The 22031-nt window shown below is 46.0% G+C and overlaps 2 protein-coding genes and 1 long non-coding RNA gene across 9 annotated transcripts in view; 2 read left to right on the top strand and 1 right to left on the bottom strand.

Annotated features, from left to right (window-relative positions):
* LOC310749660 (tigger transposable element-derived protein 1-like) overlaps positions 1-22031 on the bottom strand; it is a 462962-nt gene that overhangs the window by 265095 nt on the left and 175836 nt on the right. The gene's annotated exons all lie outside the window — the stretch shown is intronic.
* The window catches only part of MEGF11 (multiple EGF like domains 11), a 331350-nt gene that overhangs the window by 207908 nt on the left and 101411 nt on the right, over positions 1-22031 (top strand). For all 7 annotated transcript variants that reach the window (XM_083586294.1, XM_083586295.1, XM_083586293.1 and 4 more), the window contains 2 exons: positions 7814-7950; positions 17213-17425. In XM_083586294.1, the coding sequence (XP_083442420.1) occupies positions 7814-7950; positions 17213-17425 (350 nt within the window). The remainder of the gene's footprint in view (positions 1-7813; positions 7951-17212; positions 17426-22031) is intronic.
* The window catches only part of LOC310749843, a 313237-nt gene that overhangs the window by 189795 nt on the left and 101411 nt on the right, over positions 1-22031 (top strand). The gene's annotated exons all lie outside the window — the stretch shown is intronic.

The following is a 22031-nucleotide window of genomic DNA, read 5'->3' as shown; positions in this document are numbered from 1 at the left end:
CTGAACTGCACACTCTTCTTCTCCCCATGAATCCCCTGGTGAATTTTGGAAGGGTGGAGAGAGTGCTGAATGGCAGGACTACCACTGTTACAATTAGGGTTGCTCCCCAGGATGCAAGGCTAGTAGAGAAGCATTGGGTTGTGTTTAGTGTTAGCCATAGAATCATAAACTCATAGAGTCATAGAATTTTAAAGTTGGAAGGGACCGCAAGGGTTATTTAGGCCAACCCCCTGAAATGCAGGAATCTTTTGCCCAATGTGGCACTCAAACCCATGGCCCTGAGATTAAGTGTCTCATGCTTTACTGACTGAGCTATTCAGAATCCTATTCACAGTAGATCCACTGAAATGAATGGTCTAATTTAGCCCCCTTAATGTCAGTGGGACTACTCTAAGCAGAACCTTGCTGGACCCAACCCATTGGTTACGTTCTGTTGTGTTTTGCCACCATCACAAAGTTGGTTTCATAATAAGCTCTCAGCTGTGTTCAGTCAGATCCATATCACCACCGTCATCATTGCAGGATCACAGAATGAAAGAGTTGGAACAGACCCAAAATGTCTTCTAGCCCAATCCTCTGCAATGCTGGCATCACCACCTCCATCGTCGGTTTGTTTGTCTGACACCTTCCCACAACATGGTGCCCAAAGTGAACAATTAAGTATAGCCACTCAAAAAAGTGCAGATGAGAAACAGTTGGAAATAAATGCAAACAACAACAACAACCCCCCAATCCAAACACATTTGTATAAAACAATAGAAATGAACCAATCCAACTTGAACACCTTAAAACTGAACAGGAGATAGAATAATGCCTAATACAGATATCAAAAAAGTAGTATGAAAAACATCCCCATGCTCCAGATGTTTCATTTGTTTCTAGTAGTTTGGATCGAAATCCCCATCTCCAGGCGCCCTGCCCCATCTCTCTTGGTATAAGGCAGCTTCCTATGTTTCTGTGTTCACAATCAAGTTTCGGGTAGCAATTGTTTTCTTTTGTACAGACACTGAGTAACAGCACCTCATTGCCAGAGGGCAAATTGCCAGGACAGCTTAGGTTATTTGGGTTGGAAGATGAACTGGAGCAGGGGTGGATTTTAAATGTCTGACCCTTCCTGTTCCCTCACCTGACACCATCACATTTTCCCATGCCTGTAACTGCTGTAACCCCAAGGAAACTACAATAATCCCCAGGCAAATTTCTTGCAATATTTTTAAATGATATTAAACAGCAGCGTAATAATACAAACGACAGAGTTGCAATTAAAAAAGTGCAGGAAGAAGGTGCATAACAACTGGAGGCAGTGTTTCTTTTCTTTCTTTATTAAATTCATATAGGTATGTATATCCCACACTTCCCCACAAAGGAGCATAGGGGGGCAATACAGCTTACAGAAGGGCATTGTTGAGGCTGTGTCATAAACTGCTAAATACAGAAAGCAAGTGGGTACTGAATAATTGAATCCAGCACAACTGATGATGCAAGCCTGTGGTCTGGATTCTGTGGCTTGCCTGAGCATGGATGTTAAGCCATGCACAGTGGACCTATGGTGCCGTACCATCAAGCAGATAAGCTGCACATCACCCTGAAGCTGGTGGTGCAATATGACCTGCTGGTGTGTGCCTGCACAAGTACAGCCAGAGAGACTGTCAAAAGTGCACTACCGTGTGGGTGGGGGTGTGTAAGCTGTAGAAATTCTATTCTACTCAGTTAGTGGGTGGACCGTAAATGAGGCTGTCTGCACTGATGCTGCCTGGAAGAAACAGAGAGATGCATTCCAAAGGCCAGGGGTGCTTCTTGAAAACCCTATCCTTGGCTGTTCTGTTCCCCAGGGACAAACCTGCAGTTAACTGTGCCTGCTTTTGAACTGAGCTGAGTTTAAAACACACATACACAGACATGCACACTCTGAAAGAGGCAGAGCCGGAGCTCTGGGGGAAGCAGAGGCAGTTAGAAGCAAAAGCACTCCACTTGCAAATGTTGGGATTTTAAGTTTAAAGGGCCTCTCCAGGGCTTTCATGAAAGAGGAAAAAGATTCTGCACAGCCACTGTGTGTGTCTGTGTGAGGGAGAGAAACTTTTTGCTTATTCTTTTCTTGCTTTGTGTTTTTAACCCTTGATGTTTGGAGGACAGTTCTGGCTCTAGCAAGCCAGGAATGGAGAAACGGAAAGAAGGTGCTACTGTCCTCGTGGCCTTCTGTTCTGCAGAAGGCCTGTTTTTGGCTGTAGACATTTTGAATGCACGTTTAGTGTGCTTTGGGCATATGTATAATATACGCTATGCACGCACCAGTATTCCTTGAAGACATTTGCAACTTCAGGTTTATTAATATACATCGACTCCAACTTGATTTCACCTGGGACCAGAAACCATCGCAAGAGAACAGCAGTTTCTACGCTCCCCTGGGGTGCGTATGATGAAATGCAGCTCTGCCAAGAGATTTGCTCCCTGAGGAATCAGGTTCCCAGTTGAAGCAGGAGATTGAAAAGGAAGATCGGCGTGCGCTCTCTGTCTCTTTCCTCCTCCCTACCCTTCAGTTCCCTCCTTTTAAAGATAGCATTGCTCCTGTTCTCAGATAGTATGCCTGCTCGGTAGGATGAAGAATCTAACAGGAAATCCAGCTTTGCAGCAATAGCAGGCAGCGTGGTGGAAACAAGAGCCACTCTGTCTGGCACAGGGATCACTGCAGCTACCCCAGATGGAGCCGAGCAGGATTTGAATCGGATGCAGCAACAGAGCCAATCTGACACTGCGGCTGGTGTGTCTGCACAGCCACAATCTTGTCTCCCCACCAAACCCCACCCAGGAGAGATGCGACAATGCTCTGTGCCTCTGCCCCACTAAGCTGGCCACTACTGCTTTACTATAATCTGTCACTGTTAACTGTAATGATCTATTGCAATGGCATGCAAGGAGAAGGCTACCAGTGGCCACCAGCCACAATGACTATGCTCTGCCCCACGGTCAAAGGCAATGATGCTTCTGAAAACCAGTTGCTGGAAGCTACAGGAGGAAAGAGCCCCGTTGCACTCGGGTCCTGCTTATTTGCTTCCCAGAGGCATCTGGTTGGCCACTGTGAGAACAGGATGCTGGACTAGATGGGCCATCAGGCTCTTCTTATTTCTTAGAGCCTTTGCCAACTTGGCATCCTGTGGAATAGCTCAGTTGGTGGAGCACAAGACTCTTAATCTCAGGGTTGTAGGTTCAAGCCCCATGCCAGACAACAAGACTCCTGGATTGCTGGGGGATGGACTAGGTGACGCTTCCAACTCTACAATTCTGATGTGGGTGGCGCTGTGGGTTAAACCACAGAGCCTAGGACTTGCCAATCAGAAGGTTGGCAGTTCGAATCCCCGTGACGGGGTGAGCTCCTGTTGTTCGGTCCCTGCTCCTGCCAACCTAGCAGTTCGAAAGCACGTCAAAGTGCAAGTAGATAAATAGGTACCACTCTGGCAGGAAGGTAAACGGCGTTTCCGTGCGCTGCTCTGGTTCGCCATAAGTGGCTTAGTAATGCTTGCCACATGACCCAGAAGCTGTACGCCGGCTCCCTCGGCCAATAAAGCGAGATGAGCACCGCAACCCCATAGTTGGCCACGGCTGGACCTAATGGTAAGGGGTCCCCCTTACCTTTACCTTTATATGATTTGGAGGATCAGCCCCCACCAGCTTCAACCAGCATGGACTGTGCCAGCTCTGGCTGATGGCGGTGTGCTCCAAAACATCTAAAGTGCACCTGGTTGACAAAGGCTGCTCTAAGTTGAGGCATGTTCTGGCTAAGTTGGACTCTGCCTAGAGTGCAAGCATCCCCTTTGTTAATTCCCTCTGTTCATGTCCATTGTCAGGCAACTCTGTCTCCAACTCTCCGCAGAACAGTTATGGGGCTCTCTCCGGCTGCATTGCTTGGGGCTACCCTCAAAAACTAAGTCCCTACTGACTCTCCTTGTCTGTGACAGCATTATTAGGCTTATCTCAAAGGGAGCACAAGAAAAAGGGGGAAGGCATCTCAAATGAACAAAACAAGGCTCACTGAGGCAAAACTTTGTCGTAGTTCAATGCATTTCCACAAAAGATACTCCTCCTTCAGGACCTTGAAACCCCCCCCACACACACACTCTGCTCTCTCCCCATCTTATTTGCAGAGGTTCAAAATGGATGAATGAGGGAGAAGAATTGCTTTGTTTTTCACGCTGATTCCTGAGTTGTTCAGGTTTTGAAAAGCGCTTCCTAAAGAAAGATTGTTCCACTCTAAAACACACTGAACTACAGTAAGGAGCCTTATATCAGTGAGCACCAGAGCCTGTTCTCCTTTAGGTTTTGCAATCTCAAATGGAGCCAAGATTTCATGCCAAACATATGAATGGTACCCCTGCCCGTTTTCATGCTTTTTGTGTTTGGCATCTACCCCAGAGGAAGGTCTTTCAGTTCTGTTTTCACAGTCACTCGTGTGAAGTGGAATCCTTGGTCATCTCCAGAGTGTCGCTCTTTTGGCGTGGGATTCAATCACATACTAGAAAGTTCAGGTGGCGCAACCGCAGTTGATTGGGAGCTCTTGCACAACACCTGCCTCCCTCAAAGATAAGACTTTTGCAATAAGAAATGTGATCGGAAGATGCACAGGAAAATGTGGAATGTTTGGTGCAGCACTGTCTAACCTCCCAACAAACAAATGAGATGAATGCTAAATAAACACATTGTCTGGGAGAGCCCCTTCCCTCCACTGCCCCCCTGCACTTCTGTGGTGCATTGTGTCACAGTCCGGTCTACAGGCGGTCGAAGTCCCGGCTGAGGACATCGGGACCAGGGACAAGATGGCAGGGTGGGAGCAGGAACGAGAGTCCAGAAGCCAGGGATCCGAGGGTGAGGAAGCAGGGAGTCACGAAGTCAAGGATCCGAGGATCGAGAAGCAAGGAGTCAAGAAGCCGAGGTCCGAGGATCAGGAAGCAAGAAGCCAAACACAGCAAGGCAGGAAATGTGTTGCTGTGGCAAAGAGCCAAAGGGAAATGCTGACCTTATATCCCTTCCCGGCTCTTGCCACCAGGTGCTGTGAGTTACGCAGCTGCGCCTTGCCTCTTCAGAACAAATTTAGGAAGGCCCCAGTCCTGCAAAGTCCTATTGGTCACAGGGCCTGGCTCCTGCAAGGACTCCTGACACATTGAAAGGTCTGAAAAGAGCCAATGGCCCATCTAGTCCAGCATCCTGTTCTCACAGAGGCTGCCTGTGGTATTTCCACCAGCAGGACCCAAGCACAGGAGCACTCTCCCCTCCTGCAGTCTCCAGCAACTGGTATTTAAACGTATTACTGCCTCTTGTTGCAGCTACTAAGCATTGATAGGCTTATCCTCCATATGTTTGTCCAACCCTAGTTTAAAGCCATCCAAGCTGGTGGCCATCACTGCCTTCTGTGGGAGCAAGTTCTGAAGTTCAGCTGTGCACTGCATGATGGAAGTGATTATCTGACACCCTGGTTATGAATAGAAGAGAGTGGTTGAAAGTTTGAAGTTGTACCTAATCTTCATTCAGGCTCTGCTGTGTATTCAAGATCATGTTTGATTGCCCCAAAGTCCTTGCAGCGCACATGTTCTGTTGGAGAGGAGAATGCCTTTTGATCCTTGTTCTGACTTAAATGAAGTGTTGGGAGGGGGGGGTGCTGGGACCATCTTTTGCTTTCCTCGGCAGCAGTTGATGACATTGGGGAAGGGCGCTGAAGAACGCACAAGCCTGAAGTCTTTGCAAAGTTGCTGATGGAACAAACTGTGTTGATGAGATGCATAAAATTGCTTGCAACTTTGCTCTGACATTTGATCCTCCGGAGATGGGCATTTTGTATTCCCTAAATGCATGTTTGTGCCGAAAGATTCACACCTCTCTTGAGGGGATGCATCTCGGAGCACTGCTTCCTCATCATTTGCTGATAGAAATCCTCTCCTCTTTGAAACCATGATGAGAAAAGGCATTTATTATCATGATCATTGGGCAACTTGCCTTCCTGGAGAGAGATTCAAAATATCACTCCTTGCTCAAGCCTAGAGACACAAATGATTATGGCAGGGCCCGGATGCTCTTGAACTGAGGCCAAGCTATCCCTTCCACAGCTGAAGAGGCAGCAATCATACAGGTTAGGATAGGCTTTCAGAGTCCTTCTTCATAATTAGTGAGATCCACTGTGTTCCATTCTGGTGTTGTTGGTATTGCCAAATCTTCCTGGCCTGTGAGTGAAGAAACTGTCAGAAGAAGGCAAATATGAAGCTGCTCCTATTCTCGTTTTGAGATGTGCTGTGTTTTTTATTTGCCCTGAGAACTGTTCATTGTTTCCTCTTCAACTACCACCCTCTCCCACCTAAAATGCTTTAAGGTGCTTGGCTGAGAGGCAGGGCCGGTCCTACTGTTGAGCCGAGTGAGGCAAGTGCCTCAGGTAACAGATACTACCAGAGGGGAAATGGCAGTAAGTTGTGGGAGGACAAAGTTTTGTATGTGCCACACAACGTGCCCTATAACCCCTACGCTGGCCCCTTACCATAAGGTATGGTGGAAGACACTGTCCTGTTGCAAATATTGAACTGAGATTCATCTGCTATTATTATTATTACCATTTATTCAATTTGTATACTACCCTTCATCCTCAAATCCATATCTTACAATGTAAAAATACAAAATGAGAATACACAATACATGGTGCCTAAAGGTATATAATGAAGGCACCAGATGAGCCTCCCTGGGGAGAGCATTCCACAAATGGGGAGTCACCACAGAAAAGGCCCATTCTCATGTTGCCACCCTCTGGATCTCTCATGGAGAAGGCACATGAGAAAGGGCCTCAGATTATGATTGCAGGGTTCTGGTTGGTTCATATGGGGAGAGGTAGTTCTTGAGGTATTGCAGTCCTCAGCCATTTAAGGCTTTATAAGTGAAACCAGCACTATGAATTGGGCCAGGAAAGGAATGGACAGCCAGAATCAGTGTAATATGCTCAAAGTGTCTTGCCCCGGTGAGCAACCTGGCCACTTAATTTTGCACTAGCTGAAGTTTCGGAGCCATCTTCAGAGGCAGCCCCACGTATAATGTGTTGCGGTAGAGGTTACCAGAGCATAGACAACAGAAGTTAGGTTATCTTTGTCTAGATAGGGGTGTCAATGGGTCACCAGCTGTGGCTAATGGAAGGCAGTGTGCATCAGTGTGCTTTCTGAGTGGTTGTGTACACCTAGGGTGATTCCCTCTCCCACTCAGAACCCCTGGCCTCATCCAATGAAGAGGGGGAACCTGACCCGAGGGTTGTGGCAGTCACAACATGGCTTGGCAGGGTTTCCAAGCAGGATTGAACCCATAGCTTCTCAATGGTAGCAACTACAGGTAGAAATTGGATGGATTGTGTGGCATATGAATGGAAGGCTCAGTATGTTTTCATGTCCTCTTGCATTCATTCATAAGTCCATTCTGTACCATTACTGCATGAATCTGCAATTTTTAAAATGCACATTACTTTGTATTACTTTGCATTAAAATTCACATTACTTTCTATATATTACTTGGCAGAACAGACATTTATGAACACAGTTTACCCTAACATGGTCATTTTGTACACATTTTGTCCTAAAGTCCACATTCTCATATGACTTCCAAACTAAAATATGCATTTAATATACGTACATACTGGTAAAGTGGCAAGCACTTTATTAAATGGCATGACATGCAAAACACATCCTTTAATGCACATCTAAATGCAATGTGTTTGTTTGTTTGTTTTTCTCCATGTTAACCTGAAATGATGTTAACCTGAAATGACTGTTTTTTTCTCTCTCTGTCTCCTCCTACCTAGGGCTTTGTATGTGCCCAGCCGTGTCCATCAGGAACATACGGGGTTAACTGCAGCCAGGATTGCCCATGTCATAATGGAGGGCAATGCGATCATGTGACGGGGGTTTGCCTATGCACTGCAGGCTATATGGGAGACAGGTAGGTATGGAGGTGGCAGGTGAAAAACTTCATTCTCCTGTGTGTGGATTGCCAGTTAAAACTCTTTCAACCCAATGAAACTTCAATTAGCAAAGTCCCATTGTCAGAGATGGTGAACCTCAGGTCCGGAGGGGATGGCAAATGTGGCCCTCAAGGCCTTTCTATCTGGCCCTCGGGCTCCTCCCCAGGTTACACCACACCTTGGCCCTGTTTGCAGTTTCCTTTATGTCTGGATGGAATGTGTCCTTGCATCCTGCTAATGCTTCTTGCTTACCTGGATGAAGGATGCAGAGAGGTATGTGAGTGTGAGCCTACTGCTTACAGGTAAGATAAAGGTAAAGGGACCCCTGACCACTAGGTCCAGTCGTTACCGACTCTGGGGTTGCGGCGCTCATCTCGCTTTACTGGCCGAGGGAGCCGGCGTACAGCTTCCGGGTCATGTGGCCAGCATGACAAAGCCGCTTCTGGGAAACCAGAGCAGCACACGGAAACGGCGTTTACCTTCCCACCAGAGCGGTACCTATTTATTTACTTGCAGTTTGACGTGCTTTCGAACTGCTAGGTTGGCAGGAGCAGGGACCGAGCAACGGGAGCTCACCCCGTCACGGGGATTCGAACCGCCAACCTTCTGATTGGCAAGTCCTAGGCTCTGTGGTTTAACCCACAGCGCCACCCGCGTCCCTATGCTCATAGGTAAAATTGGCATTAATTGCTGCACCTACTTTTGCTCCTGGCAAGATGTATGAACCCTTCCCCTGCCCCCAAAAAGTCTAACGAATACAGAGAGATGCACTATTTAAATCAATAAAAAGAGAAAGCAAACATTTAGCAGTATTTGAGTTATTTTAAACTTTTACATTTATTTCCCACCTTTCCTCCAAGGATCTCAGGGTGGCATACACACCTTAACCACCTCTCCACTTTATCCTCACAACAACCCTGTGAGGTAGGTTAGGTTGAGAAAGTGTGACTGGCCCAAGATCACCCAGCAAGCTTCATGGCCAAGTGAGGATTTGAACCCTGGTCTCTCAGGTGCTAGTCTGACACTCTAACCACTAAACCTCACACCACACACATATTTTAAGCACACGCCATACGTAACTTGATAAGAAAACAATGCAAAAAGAAAACCTGCAAATCCTCCCAGATGTTAAGAGCACTAAGGCTCCTGGGCTTTGTTCAAGCCTTATTCGTTTTGACAGAAGGAGCTTCAGATCCCATACAGAAGTAAAAAGTCCTAGCTGGAGACATTTACATATATCTCTTGAAGTCCTTGCAAACACATGAATCAGGTCTGGCCCAATAGGTGTCAAATATAATTCTTCACACTAAAGCTATTTCAAGAAAACTATTTTAAAAGGGGATTGAGAAGATTTTCCTTTGAAAGTGTCAGTAATGGAATCCGATAATAAAGAGCTCCTTTTCCTCAGAGGATAAGGCTTTGATCCTGTGTACGTTTACCTGGGAGTAAGTTCCACTGAACTGAACAAGGATTACTTTTTAGCAGACACATATATTTATTTATTCATTTATTTATTAACAGGTAACTGTTAGGTGGATTTGTAGCTGACTGGCTGAACCCAAAGAGTACTCATTAATTGCTCCTCGTCATCCTAGGGAAAAGTGGCAGGTGGGGAGCTATTTTTTCTAGAAAAAGAGGTGCTGGAACTCACGATGAATGCCTCTCTCTTTCTCTTATAATGGCAATGGCGCCCACCTGAGAGGTGCCGGAACTGAGTTTATATTTCTGTTTTGGGTTGTACCCAATGTTCGTCCTACTCATGTGAGTAGGCCTATTTAAATTAAAGGACATGATAAATTTATCACCCTTAATTTCAGTGGGGCTACTCAGAGTAGGATTTAGTCAGCTACAACCCACTGTTTTTATATTGGGGGGGCCCTGTGCTCCTTTTCACTCGACTCACCACCCTACCCATATAATCCCCACATTAACTCCTAGAGCCTCCCCTTCCTAGGATTCTGACGAGACACTACAAATCCTCCAATGGGGACTATAAGATGACAGCCTTACATTTTTATGTATATAGGAAGACATGGTGTACACTGTAGATTGGGATTTTTTGAAATAGTAAGCTGTTTAGAAATGCTTTTAATTAATTAAATAAATAGTCATGCACCCCATTGCTTTTGCTGAAATGAGACACATTCTTTTTTTTATAGCTAGATCTTATCACTTCTATAATTTTTTTTGGCAAAGCTCCTCCATTTTTATTATAGCTAGGATGGTGTGGTTTTCCTTTTTTTTTAATGTCCCTTATAAAACATAATGGATTAAATTTAATTTAATTTAGATATTTGCAGCAATAAACTTGAACGGGGAGATCTCTCCGTGTTTACAAGATATGCAAATGAAACACATTTATACCAATTAATCCCCTCAAGAGTAAGCACTGCATTTCTCCATTTCCCATACCGCACTCCAGCATTTCTAGATGAGAGAGTGGAAAGACTGTTCAAAGCACCTGAGAGTCCCAAATGATATATTTCTGTAGACCAGCAATCCCTGACTTTGTGTCTTCCAGGTGATTAGTGGACTACAACTCCCATCATCCCTGTGTATTCGCCATGCTGACTGGGGCTGATGGAAGTTGTAGTCCCACAACATCTGAAGGGTACCAGGCTGGGGACAGCTGTTGTAGACTGACATCAACCTTTCATGGATCTATGAGTGAAGGTCCCCAATAGGACCACTATAATTATCAAGGGCAATGGCAAAACTCTTATCTTTTCCCCAAAGAGAAACATAAGCTCTATTCATGCTTTCAAAATGATACTTGAATGCGTAAACTAGGATGTGGGAGTGGGTGTACCCACTTCGCCCCCAACTTTCTACGCTGAGCAGGCTAATGTCTTCAGGCTGGTCTGATCCACTTATGTAAAGATGGTCATTCGTTGGCCTAGTAAAGGATTGACTGACCAGGTGTTCTGTGGTGATTTCAGCCAGTGTGGAGCTTTCAGCCAGTCTAGGAGGTGAAAGACCAGGATTCAAATCCCCACTCAGCTGGGATGCTTACTGGGTGCCTCTTGGGAGAAGAATTTAGGGGCTCAGAAGTTTGCTTCTCCTTTGAGATGGGGTTTTACGAACTACTGAAGATTGTATTTGTCCTTGGATAACTCTTGTCTGGCCCCTAGAACTCTTCCCAAGCCAAACTTCTTGCTGCCTCTGCTTTGCACCCCAAGTGTGTATGCCTGGCTAGAACGTGTCTCTAAACTCCATTAATGTTTCCTCCTTGACTGAATGGCAGCATAGAGAGGGGCATGTCAAGCATGTGTAGAAACTAGCCAACTGTTCAAAGGTCTAACAATTGCTCCACCCACCACCGGCAGGTTGTCCAGAAGGGAATGAAAAAAATTCTCCATCCCTGAGTTCACCCTGGATCCCAAAACGGTGCTGAAGCCAAGCCCATTGTAATTGCAGCTTTCAATCCTAGTTCAGCTCATGATGGGCTGCTGGTTCACTTTTAGGACCAAATAAATAAATAAATCCTTTCTTTGTTCCTAAAGTTGCGACTAAACCGTTCTCAATTAATTTGAACAATGGGACCAACCAGCCAATTTCATTTCTGTCCCTATTGCTCCCTGGGCTTGATGGGCTGCAATAAGATTCCTTTCCCCCATCCCCCATTCTGGGTGAAATAACGTGCGGGTGACCTTTTAAATAAATCAAGGAAATGTTCCTGTTAATGGGTGCTCTTTTACAACAATCCCTTCCGGATCCCCTTTCTAATACTCTTCAAAGGTAATCTGTATTAGCCTACAGCATACAGTCCTGCAGAAGAGATAATAAAACATGTATTTTTCGATAAATATTTGTGGGGAAATAGCTCAGTCACAAAAGCCTGTGGGAGCTGAATAGCTCCCTTTTCTTTCTCACTTTTTTCTGGTTCGTGGAGCGTGCCTGTGCATTCTGAATAACTCAACAAACGCCAAGTTGATAGCGCCAGATAACTTCCCTGCTGCACTGAAATTTACGTGAGCTGAGCATCCAATGCAAATGCTTTCATTGTGGACCCCAATTATTGGAAGCCACAGTTCTGGTAGAAATACAGCTTGGGAAATCAGTTCCCAAGTCTTGCAGCCAGCAAGAAACTGTATTTGAGCTGCGGAATTGCAAGATTAGAATCTTTTATGCAGGGAGGACAATTCCCCCAAATCTCACCAATTACAGCGAACAAGTTTATTTTCCTTGCTGTTTTGTTACCCGTGAGTACGCCATTATGATATTTATGAAAACATGATCACCCGAGTTTTTAAATGCTTGCGGTTTTTTGGGTGCCATTTCGATTCTTTCCATTGGACAAAACTATTATCACTGATGAGAGAATGGGTTGGCAGCACAATATAGCTCCTCTTGTGACATCCTTAGATCAGGGGGTTGGGAAAGTGTGGTCCTCCATCTGGGTTCCACTGCCACCATGGCCGGTGCTTAGTGCATATGAGAGTTGTCCTTCCCCCACAGGATATCTGAAGGGCCACAGATTCCTCACTCTTGCTTCAGAACAGGCCTGGGGAACTTTCAGCCTGCAAGCCAATCTTGGCCCTCCAGGAGATCCAGTCTGGCCCACAAAGCCATTCACACACCCCCATGCCTATCTGTCAATCAGTGGGTGACACTTATGCCATCAGCTGGTAGGAGTGGAGTTCCCAAAGTGGCTGTTGGCCAGTTGGGAACTCTGCTTAATGGATTTTGATAGGTGGGTGGGGCAAACCACCTGCCCAGGTTTGCCCATGGGGCACAACCAGGTAAAGATATCAATTCCCTCCCCCCCAGTCAGAAAGTCCCCCCACCCTTGTTATGGAAGAAACAAATATTGTTTTGTGCATGTAACGTGTTTAACAGGGCATCATAATGTTTAATACGTTGTGAAATTGTAGCCATTAATTCTACAGCTGGCACATATATTAACCCAACCCCAAATAATTGTACACTTATTAAACTTCAATGGCACTTATAATAATGCGGCTCTTCCCAGATAAGAAGGAAGCCATGTAAAATAGAACAAGAAACATGACGATGGTCTAGTCGCTTGTTGAGTAATTTAATTGAGCAATGCATCTGGCTGCTAATGGTGTTGCAGGCCCATTAGATTGATACGTTGCAAAGTGATGACATTTTCTGCAGCAAGTTAATTCCTACAGCGATGATCCTTACATTCCAAAGGAGCCATTATTGGTTTCTTGTGGCATAAAATTCATTTGCAGGGGGTTGCTTGATCTCCAGATAAATAAGTTGGTTAAACAGTTAGGAGAGCGGTTGGGTTGGGGGCAAGAGGGTAGCTAATTATGTAAATAGATTAGGTCATCGATGTTTCATTTCTAGATGCTCTTTTCCACTTGGTTTCATCTATAAATATAGGATGATATAGTATGGTATTGACTACTCTATTCATCTTGCGGAGTATTTTACATTTCTGCTCAAATCTGTAGGCTGCACTTGGAAAGCAAGCTCTCCAGACATCTCACCATGCTTTCGGGCCTGCCAATAAGATCTGCAAACAGAAAGCAGGCATCTGTGCTTTTAAATACCAGTGTGGCAGGGGAAATAGTTCTTTGCCTGCCTTTAGTGTCATAAAGCTGTATATGCTTTCTAGACTACGCAGGCAGGGAAGCTCCGTCCTGCCTCAGCGTTAGCTGAAGCAGCACACGGCAAACTTTGCAGCAAGGAATGTCTCAGTGGTAGACAGAAGGGATGCAAATCAACCGGCATCAAGTGGTAACCCAGGGGGTTGGCAAGCTTTGGGGGCACATGGGCACATTTGCAAACCAGAGAAATTGTGGCGGTCACCTCACACATACAGACTGCACCCTCAGCCAACGGCTCCTTTCGGCAATAGAATGCTTCTTTCAAACTTAACTTCAGGTCTCATCCACAATATACATTTAAAGCACTACGATAAAACTATAAACAGTCATGGCTTCCCCACAAAGAACCCTGGGGGCTGCAGTTTGTTAAGGGTGCTGAGAGTTGCTAGGAGACCTCTATTCCCCTCCCAGAGTTACAGTTCCCAACATGGTTTAGCAATCCTCCTTCTCAGGAAACTCCGTGGATTGTACATTGGTAAGGGGGTCTCCGGGATGCGGGTGGCGCTGTGGGTTAAACCACTGAGCCTAGGACTTGCCGATCAGAAGGTCGGCGGTTCGAATCCCCGCAACGGGGTGAGCTCCCGTTGCTCGGTCCCAGCTCCTGCCAACCTAGCAGTTAGAAAGCACGTCAAAGTGCGAGTAGATAAATAGGTACCGCTGTGGCGGGAAGGTAAACGGCATTTCCATGTGCTGTTCTGGCTCGCCAGACGCAGCTTCGTCATGCTGGCCACATGATCTGGAAGCTGTATGCAGGCTCCCTTGGCCAATAAAGCGAGATGAGCACCGCAACCCCAGAGTCGTCCGCGACTGGACCTAATGGTCAGGGGTCCCTTTACCTTTACCTAAGGGGGTCTCCTAGCAACTATCAGCATGTGTAAGAAACTACAGCTCCCAGGATTCTGTGGCGGAAGCAATGACAGCTGATGTGGCATAGTAGTAGTATGTTATATTAGGAGAACTTTCAAAACTGTGTGCATGAAAATGTAAATATTAGGAGAAAAGCACTGTAAAGTGCTGGTGAATTTCCAACAAGCTGATGCTGAAATGTGGCAAACTGAACTTAAGCCTGGAAAAATAAGGCATCAAGAGAAACTGAAATTTTTTGCACGTCCCTAACTACGGATGTGTTGCAATAGCTGTTCCACTGAAAATACCTGAGAATCATTGCCTTGTAAAATCTGATGTAAGAATATACAGCAATGGGACATGTTGTTTGTTTCAGGGGGGGAAACATATTCAGTGGAGCCAGCAGCTGCAATAGCACTTTTCCTCTTGCATCAACCAATTTCATTGCCATTCCCCTCCCGCTTTCCCAGGCAAGCATTGCGTGTTTAAATCCTTTCTCCCTGATCATCATATTTTAACTCTCTCCGGTGCCGTCTGCGAAATGACCCACAAAAGGCATTTAACAATCTCCTCTCTGCGTGGAGGTTACAGTAAACATTTTAATCAATGGCAGGATTAAATGAATGCTGATTGGGCAATTTCCAGTCCCTGCTGCCCATGCGATAAGACTTTATTAATAATACGACATAGTGGTCCTTCAAGGCAGATCATTTCAGATGAAGATGTGAGCTTCTTGCAGGGTAGGGCAAGTTTCAGAACTCAGGAGGTGGCTTAGGCACCGATCCCTTGCGTGGCTGTGTTGCAACTTCTCGAGTAGGAGCCTGGCTTTACTGCTGGAGGAACCAGTAAATTTGTGCTGCCTTTTATCAAGATCATGGTTATTAGTGGCAAAATGGGGGGGGGGGGCTGCAGAAAAATGCTTTGGCATGTAATGTCACTATTCAATGTTCTAGGCTGCCAACTAGACCATTTCTACATTAATCTATGACATTTTCTTTTCATCCTCTCAAAATATGCACCGTATTTTTCGCCCTATAGGACGCACTTTTTCCCCTCCAAAAATGAAGGGGAAATCTGGGTGCGTCCTATGGGGCGAATGCAGGCTTTCGCTGAAGCTTGGAGCCGAAAGGGGTCGGTGCGCACCGACCCCTCTCGCTCTCCAGGCTTCAGGAACACATCTGCAGCCTAGGCAGCCCTGTGGGAGTTCCCGCAGGGCTCCCTACACTGCGGATAGCAGCCTGCCGCCCGGCGCGAGGGGCACCCTGAAGCAGAGCGCCCCGCCCGCCGGGCAGACATCCGCAGCGTGTTGGAGCCCTGCGGGAGTTCCCTGCAGGGCTCCCCATGCTGCGGATAGCAGCCTGCCGCCTGGCGCGCCCCGCACGCCGGACAGACATTGGCCAGCCCCACAAGCTCGCGGGACAGCAAGGAGGCGCAGCGCCGCCATCCCGCTGTTCCTCGACCTGGTTCGGTTTCCCCGACCTGGTTTTGGGGGGGGGAATAAAGGGGAAAAAATCTCCCTTTATTTCCCCCCCAAAAAACTAGGTGCGTCCTATGGGACGAAAAATACGGTATTTAAAAAGTATATTTTTATAAATTCAAATGCTGAGACCCATAATGCAATATTTGAAGAAGTGTGAACTCCTGTACGTTGCTGTGTTCCAATCTGCACATTTGTCTGAATAGGTCATTTTGTTTGGGAATTTGAAAAGATAACAGTCCTCCAGCTTTCCTAGCCTCAGTTTGGACAGAGGGGAGCTCTCAGAGGAGAGCATTGGCATATGATTTTAGCTACTAGCTATGGTGGCTATGTTCTGCCTCCACTGGTAAAGGTAAAGGGACCCCTGACCGTTAGGTCCAGTCGCAGACGACTCTGGGGTTGCGGCGCTCATCTCGCTTTACTGGCCGAGGGAGCCGGCGTACAGCTTCCGGGTCATGTGGCCAGCATGACTAAGCCGCTTCTGGCGAACCAGAGCAGCACACGGAAACGCAATTTACCTTCCCACTGGAGCGGTACCTATTTATCTACTTGCACTTTGACGTGCTTTCGAATTGCTAGGTTGGCAGGTGCAGGGTCCGAGCAGCGGGAGCTCACCCCGTCGCGGGGATTCGAACCGCCAACCTTCTGATCGGCAAGCCCTAGACTACCAAAAGCCAGTTGCTGGGAATCACAAGTGGGGAGAGTGCTGTCTGCTGTTACACTCAGCACGTTCTTTTGGGCTTTCCATGGGCATCTCATTGGCATAGGACAATGGGCATCTGATTGGCCACAGTGAGAGCAGGACACTGGGTTGATAAGCCTTTGGCCTGATCCAGCAGGGCTCTTCATTTTTTCACATATACAGGTTTTCCTTCAGCCATTTTTATGCCATTCTTATGAGCTTCCGGGTGCATCAGGTTGGTGCATCAAGCTAGCTTGATGGCTACCAAAAATATAGCAAGACCTTCTTGCCTGATCCAGCAAGCCAATTCTCATGTTCTAGTTCTGTGCAGGTGTGGGTGTTGACAAGGAACAGACTGGATCCAGAGCAACAGGCCAGCAAGGAACAGCAAGCTTTCTTAAGCCGCCTTGTACCATTGGCCCATCTAACTCAAAACTGCACACCTTGACCAGTGTTGGCTCTCCAGAGTTTCAGGCAGGGCTCATTGCTGGTCCTATATGGAGATGCTGGGACATTTTGCATGCAAACTGCCACTGAGCTACAGATTTTTATTGGGCCGGGTGCTGTTTAAACTTGAGTGGTTTGCTAGAAGCTCTCCCACGTCTCCAGTTTACATTGAGCCTCTGCCTGCCACTGCTTCTTCTCCTTTGCAGATGCCAGGAGGAGTGCCCTGTTGGGACATATGGCTTTCAGTGCATGCAGAAATGCAACTGCGAGAACCGAGCCAAGTGCTACCACATCAACGGGGCCTGCCTGTGCGACCCAGGCTTCAAAGGGATCCATTGCCAGGAGCGGATGTGCCCTGAGGGATACTATGGGCTGAAATGCAATAAGCGATGTCCTTGCCATGTTCCAAACACAGTCAGGTATGTGCGTCATGTCTCTTGCTAGCTGTGAGAGTGATAGCTAAGAAGCAAGAAAGCTTCTTTTAGGAAGAGAGTGGGAAGGAAAAGCTGGAAGAGTGGATTTTTTCTGGGCAAGTCCAGTGACTCCCTCTCCAGCATGGAGCAACTTCTGAACTTGGTACAAGCAGTGATGCATATTTGTTGAATGTGGGCAGTGGAAGAGCCCATTGCTGGGCTGGGGAACAAAATGAGGAATTGGCGGTATGTACCGCCCACCTGTGATGTCCAGATCCTGAACATCAGAGAAGATAATGGGTGAAAGTGTTTTAAAAGTTGATTAATTGATTGATTTGTAAGCTGTCCCATAGCACAGTTATGTATGGCTTACAACATTATTATTATTATTATACTCTGCCTGTCTGACTGGGTTTCCCCAGCCACGCTGGGTGGCTTCCAGAACATATAAAAACATAATAAAACATCAAACATCAAAACCTTCCCAATACAAGGAAGCTAACCAAAACATACATTAAAAGCATAACTTCCAAATTAAATAAATGCTACAAAAACAGAGCACACAGATTAAAGCCACAGGTTTGAAAACTGAGTAGACAGCGCAAGTGCTTTTTTTAAAAAGAAAACTTGGCTGAACAGAGGTGTCTTCACCTTGGGATGAAAGGACTACAAGAATGGTGCGAAGCAAGCTTCCTTGGGAAGGCTGTTCCATAACCCTCTCCTTGCTGACTACTCTGTAGAGGTAACTTGGTAGTCTTAGCTCTGCTGTTCTCTTCTTTTGCTATGGCTCCTAGCAGTGCTATTTTCTAGAAAAAGAGGTGCCAGAACTCACCATGAACACAACACCCCCCAGTTCCCTTAGAATGGCAATGGCACCCATCTGAGAAGTGCCGGAACTGAGTTCCCCCGAGTTCCGGCTAAAAATAGTTCTGGCTCCAGTGCCATCATCTGCCCTTCTGGGGAAATATTAAAGTTTTTGCATAGTGCAAAAGAACCCACGTGGCAGGCTGTAAGTCTTCTAAACAAACAGACTGTAGTGTCGTATGCACCAGAGCTTGGACTTCAGAGCTCATTCCAGGCACAAACTCTGTATCAGCTCTCACGTGAGGCTAATATTGTCCTGCTCAAATACTTAGCATTTATATAAAAGTATTAATATTGGTGCCAAACCTCTATAGAATAGATACTGTGTCTTTGGCCTTTCTGCCCATTTAAAGTCATCTGATAAGACTGCCATCTAGATGGATAGAGACTGAGCTTTTTCAAAGCAAGACTTTAAATTTAATGGGGGAAATGCCCCTCTGAACATTTACTCTCCCAGGAGAATATTTGCACCTTGCACTGCTTCTGAGCTGGCCAGGTTGCTTCTTCGCCTTGGTTTTCTTTTCCCCCATCCCATCTGTTTGTACTGTCTTCAAGCATTCTTGTCTCCAGATGGTATCTGCTCCTCTTAATAAATGAGTCTAGTCTCTCCCCGTTGATAAAAATCTGTCATTCTACTTGGTCTTATCTCAACCACGGTGGAACAAAAGAGATAGCGGCAGGCAGAGATCCGTAGATGTTATTTTCATTCATCCCATTGGCATTTCAGCTTTTGACTTTCCAAGCAACTCTTCAGCAGCTTGTCAAAGTTTCGAGACAAAGGGGGCACCTAAGCTGAGAAAGGGGAGCTCACCTTCTCTGAAAACAGCCTTGTGGCTATTAAAATGTAGGGATTTAATCAATCAATCATTTAGTTATACCGCCCTTCATCCGAAGATCTCAGGGCAATTTACAGCATAAAAATGCAAAATAAAAACACAAAATGCATAATAAAAACAAGAACAAAACAAACCCATAAGCCCCTCCAACTCCCACATGCATTCAGTTCCATCCATGAAGTTGTACAGTACTAGCATTCCCACCTAATTATGTACAACCAGTTCCCAGGGTTCTGGCACATTCTAGCCATCATGGCACCCTCCAAATGCTCTTGCACAACAACTTCCATTGGGGATCTTGAGAGCTGTAGTCCAAGAATATGATTCCTGGATCAGGATAGCTTGAGCACAATTGATCGTGCATTGGTAACTTCACAGCTGGGTTACTGCAACGCACTCTGTGTAGGGATAGCCTTGGGGTTGGTCCAGAGGCTGCAGCTGATGTAGAATGTGGCATCTAGGTTGTTTGTGGGGGCAAAGTACCACCAGTGTATATCACTTTGTTTGCAGGAATTGCATTGGCTTCCAGTCTGCTACTGGACAAAGTTCAGTGTGTTGATGCTAACATAGAAGTCCTTATACAGCTTGGGACCAGCTTGCTTGAGAGACTGCCTTACCCCTTCCATGCCCGATAGATTGCTGCAGTCTGTGGGAGACTTTCTCCTGTAAGTTCCAAAGATTTCAGAAGCCCTTTCCACAGTAATGTGAAAGAGCAGGGTTTTTAGTGTGGCTCACCCTGTTCTGGGGAATAGCATTCCTGTCGAGATATGACAGAAACTCACTATATGCACTTTCCAGAAACAGTTGAAGACATTTTTGTTCTGAGAGGCTTTCCCAGCAGATACATGGGTCTTTGCAGAGAGTGTCTTATTTTAAACATATTTGCTGTTTTTGTGTTTTTAGCTGTTTTTAATTATCTTATGCGCAAATCACCTTGAGACAGTGGTTTAGAAGACGATTAATAAATACATCATCAACAACTGCTTCATTGCTTTCCGGTGGTGGTTTAATAAATCAATAATAATAGTAATCGTAATAACAGTAATAGTAATCACAATAATAAACAGCTGGAGGGCACTACATCAGCTGTCCCTCCTGTGGTGTGGCCAAACAATATAGGATCAAGATCCACAGACAGGAGCAAACACGGCTTTCAGTAGCTCTCCTGCTATATCAGTGATAGGCAGATGTTGGAATAAAGGCAAAGCAAAGAGAAGGTTGCATTAAGTAAATAGCACATGAAATCGCAAACATAAAATCTCCCTGGGAAGCGAGTTTGTGCAGGAGAGAGTGAGAAACAAGAGACATGGGGATATCACCGGACGTAGAGTGGACTTGAAATGGGAGAGGGACCCTCGGCCTGTTTCTGAATGCAGTCAGTTTGCTTTAACTCTATTTTCCTTGCAGTTTGCATCTCATGCAGCCCTTGTTTTGGTTGGGACATATCTTTTACCATTCATGAAGTGTTCATATTTCATGAGGAGATTTGGGGGGGGGGACCTACCCCTCTTTTTTTATTTATAAAAGACTCCGCCTTGCGGTTGAAATGCTTACCGGATGCCGTATTTTTCAATTGAATTGTAACAGGCCAATTCAGATTGCTGGGAACATATATTAGTTTTGAAAGATTTAATTTAGCTTTCCGATGCAAAGCTGGTTGGAAATGTACGGTTCTGCGCGCCAGGAGGAAAAACGCAAAACGAGGGAAACTAAACTATTTCTGTGCTGTTTAGTTTTCTGTTCCCATTACCTGAAGATTAATAGATGCAGAGATGGGGGGGGGGTTGCAGTTCCAGCTTTTTTTATTACTTTTTCATCTAAATGTTAAGAGGTGTGAACCGAGCAGCGTATAATTCCAAGGAGTGCTTTGTCAAGCGGAAACCTGGTGATTTTTTTTATTAAGCTGATGAATTGTTTTAATTAGTTACCAGAATCCTCCGAAGAAGCACATGACAGCTACAGAACTTGGCAATTTTTAGTCACAACATTGTGCACTAATCGCTTCTGCTGATAACAAAACAAAGGCGGTGAGGGAGGGAGGGAAAATTAGGAAAGGCAAATAAATGTTTTTTTGTGAGGATTCCACATTGTACTTCTGTCCCAGATTGTCAAGGAGGGTCTCTACCAACAGAGAGGGTGTGGGCGAGACAGTCTGTGTACATAAAGCAAGGGTGGAGAATTTCAGACCCAGGGAAACGATGCGGCCCTTAAGGTTTGTCTATCAGGCCCTCAGGAAGCTTGCTTAGGCTGAAACCTGCCACCAGCCCTGCTCTGCACCCTCCTTCAGTACTTTTGCCTGACTGAAATGTGTATTTGGACTTAATCGTGCCTCTTGCTTGTCTCAATGGAGATATGGGCAGGATATAGAAACCTCTGGATTCTTCATGACTGTAATATAGCCTGCAGTCCAAAGCTAAAAGCCACATCCATTGCCCAGCCATCTTTTTTCCATGGCATGTGGCCTCTAGAAGTCTGCCTGAGATGGAATGTGGCCCTCAGACTGAAAAGGTTCCTTACTGCTGATATAAAGGATGTGCACATATCATGTTGTTGTTGTTTAGTCGTTTAGTCGGTCCGACTCTTTGTGACTCCATGGACCAGAGCACGCCAGGCACTTCTGTCTTCCACTGCCTCCCACTGTTTGGTCAAACTCATGCTGGTAGCTTCGAGAACACTGTCCAACCATCTCATCCTCCATCGTCCCCTTCTCCTTGTGCCCTCAATCTTTCCCAACATCAGAGTCTTTTCCAGGAAGTCTTCTCTTCTCATGAGGTGGCCAACGTATTGGAGCCTCAGCTTCAGGATTTGTCCTTCCAGTGAGCACTCAGGGCTGATTTCCTTAAGAATGGATAAGGTTGATCTTCTTGCAGTCCATGGGACTGTCAAGAGTCTCCTCCAGCACCATAATTCAA

The sequence above is a fragment of the Podarcis filfolensis genome, assembly GCF_964270895.1.
Source record: "Podarcis filfolensis genome assembly, chromosome: 14".
Lineage (NCBI taxonomy): Eukaryota > Metazoa > Chordata > Lepidosauria > Squamata > Lacertidae > Podarcis > Podarcis filfolensis.
This window is presented reverse-complemented; position numbering and strand designations above follow the sequence as displayed.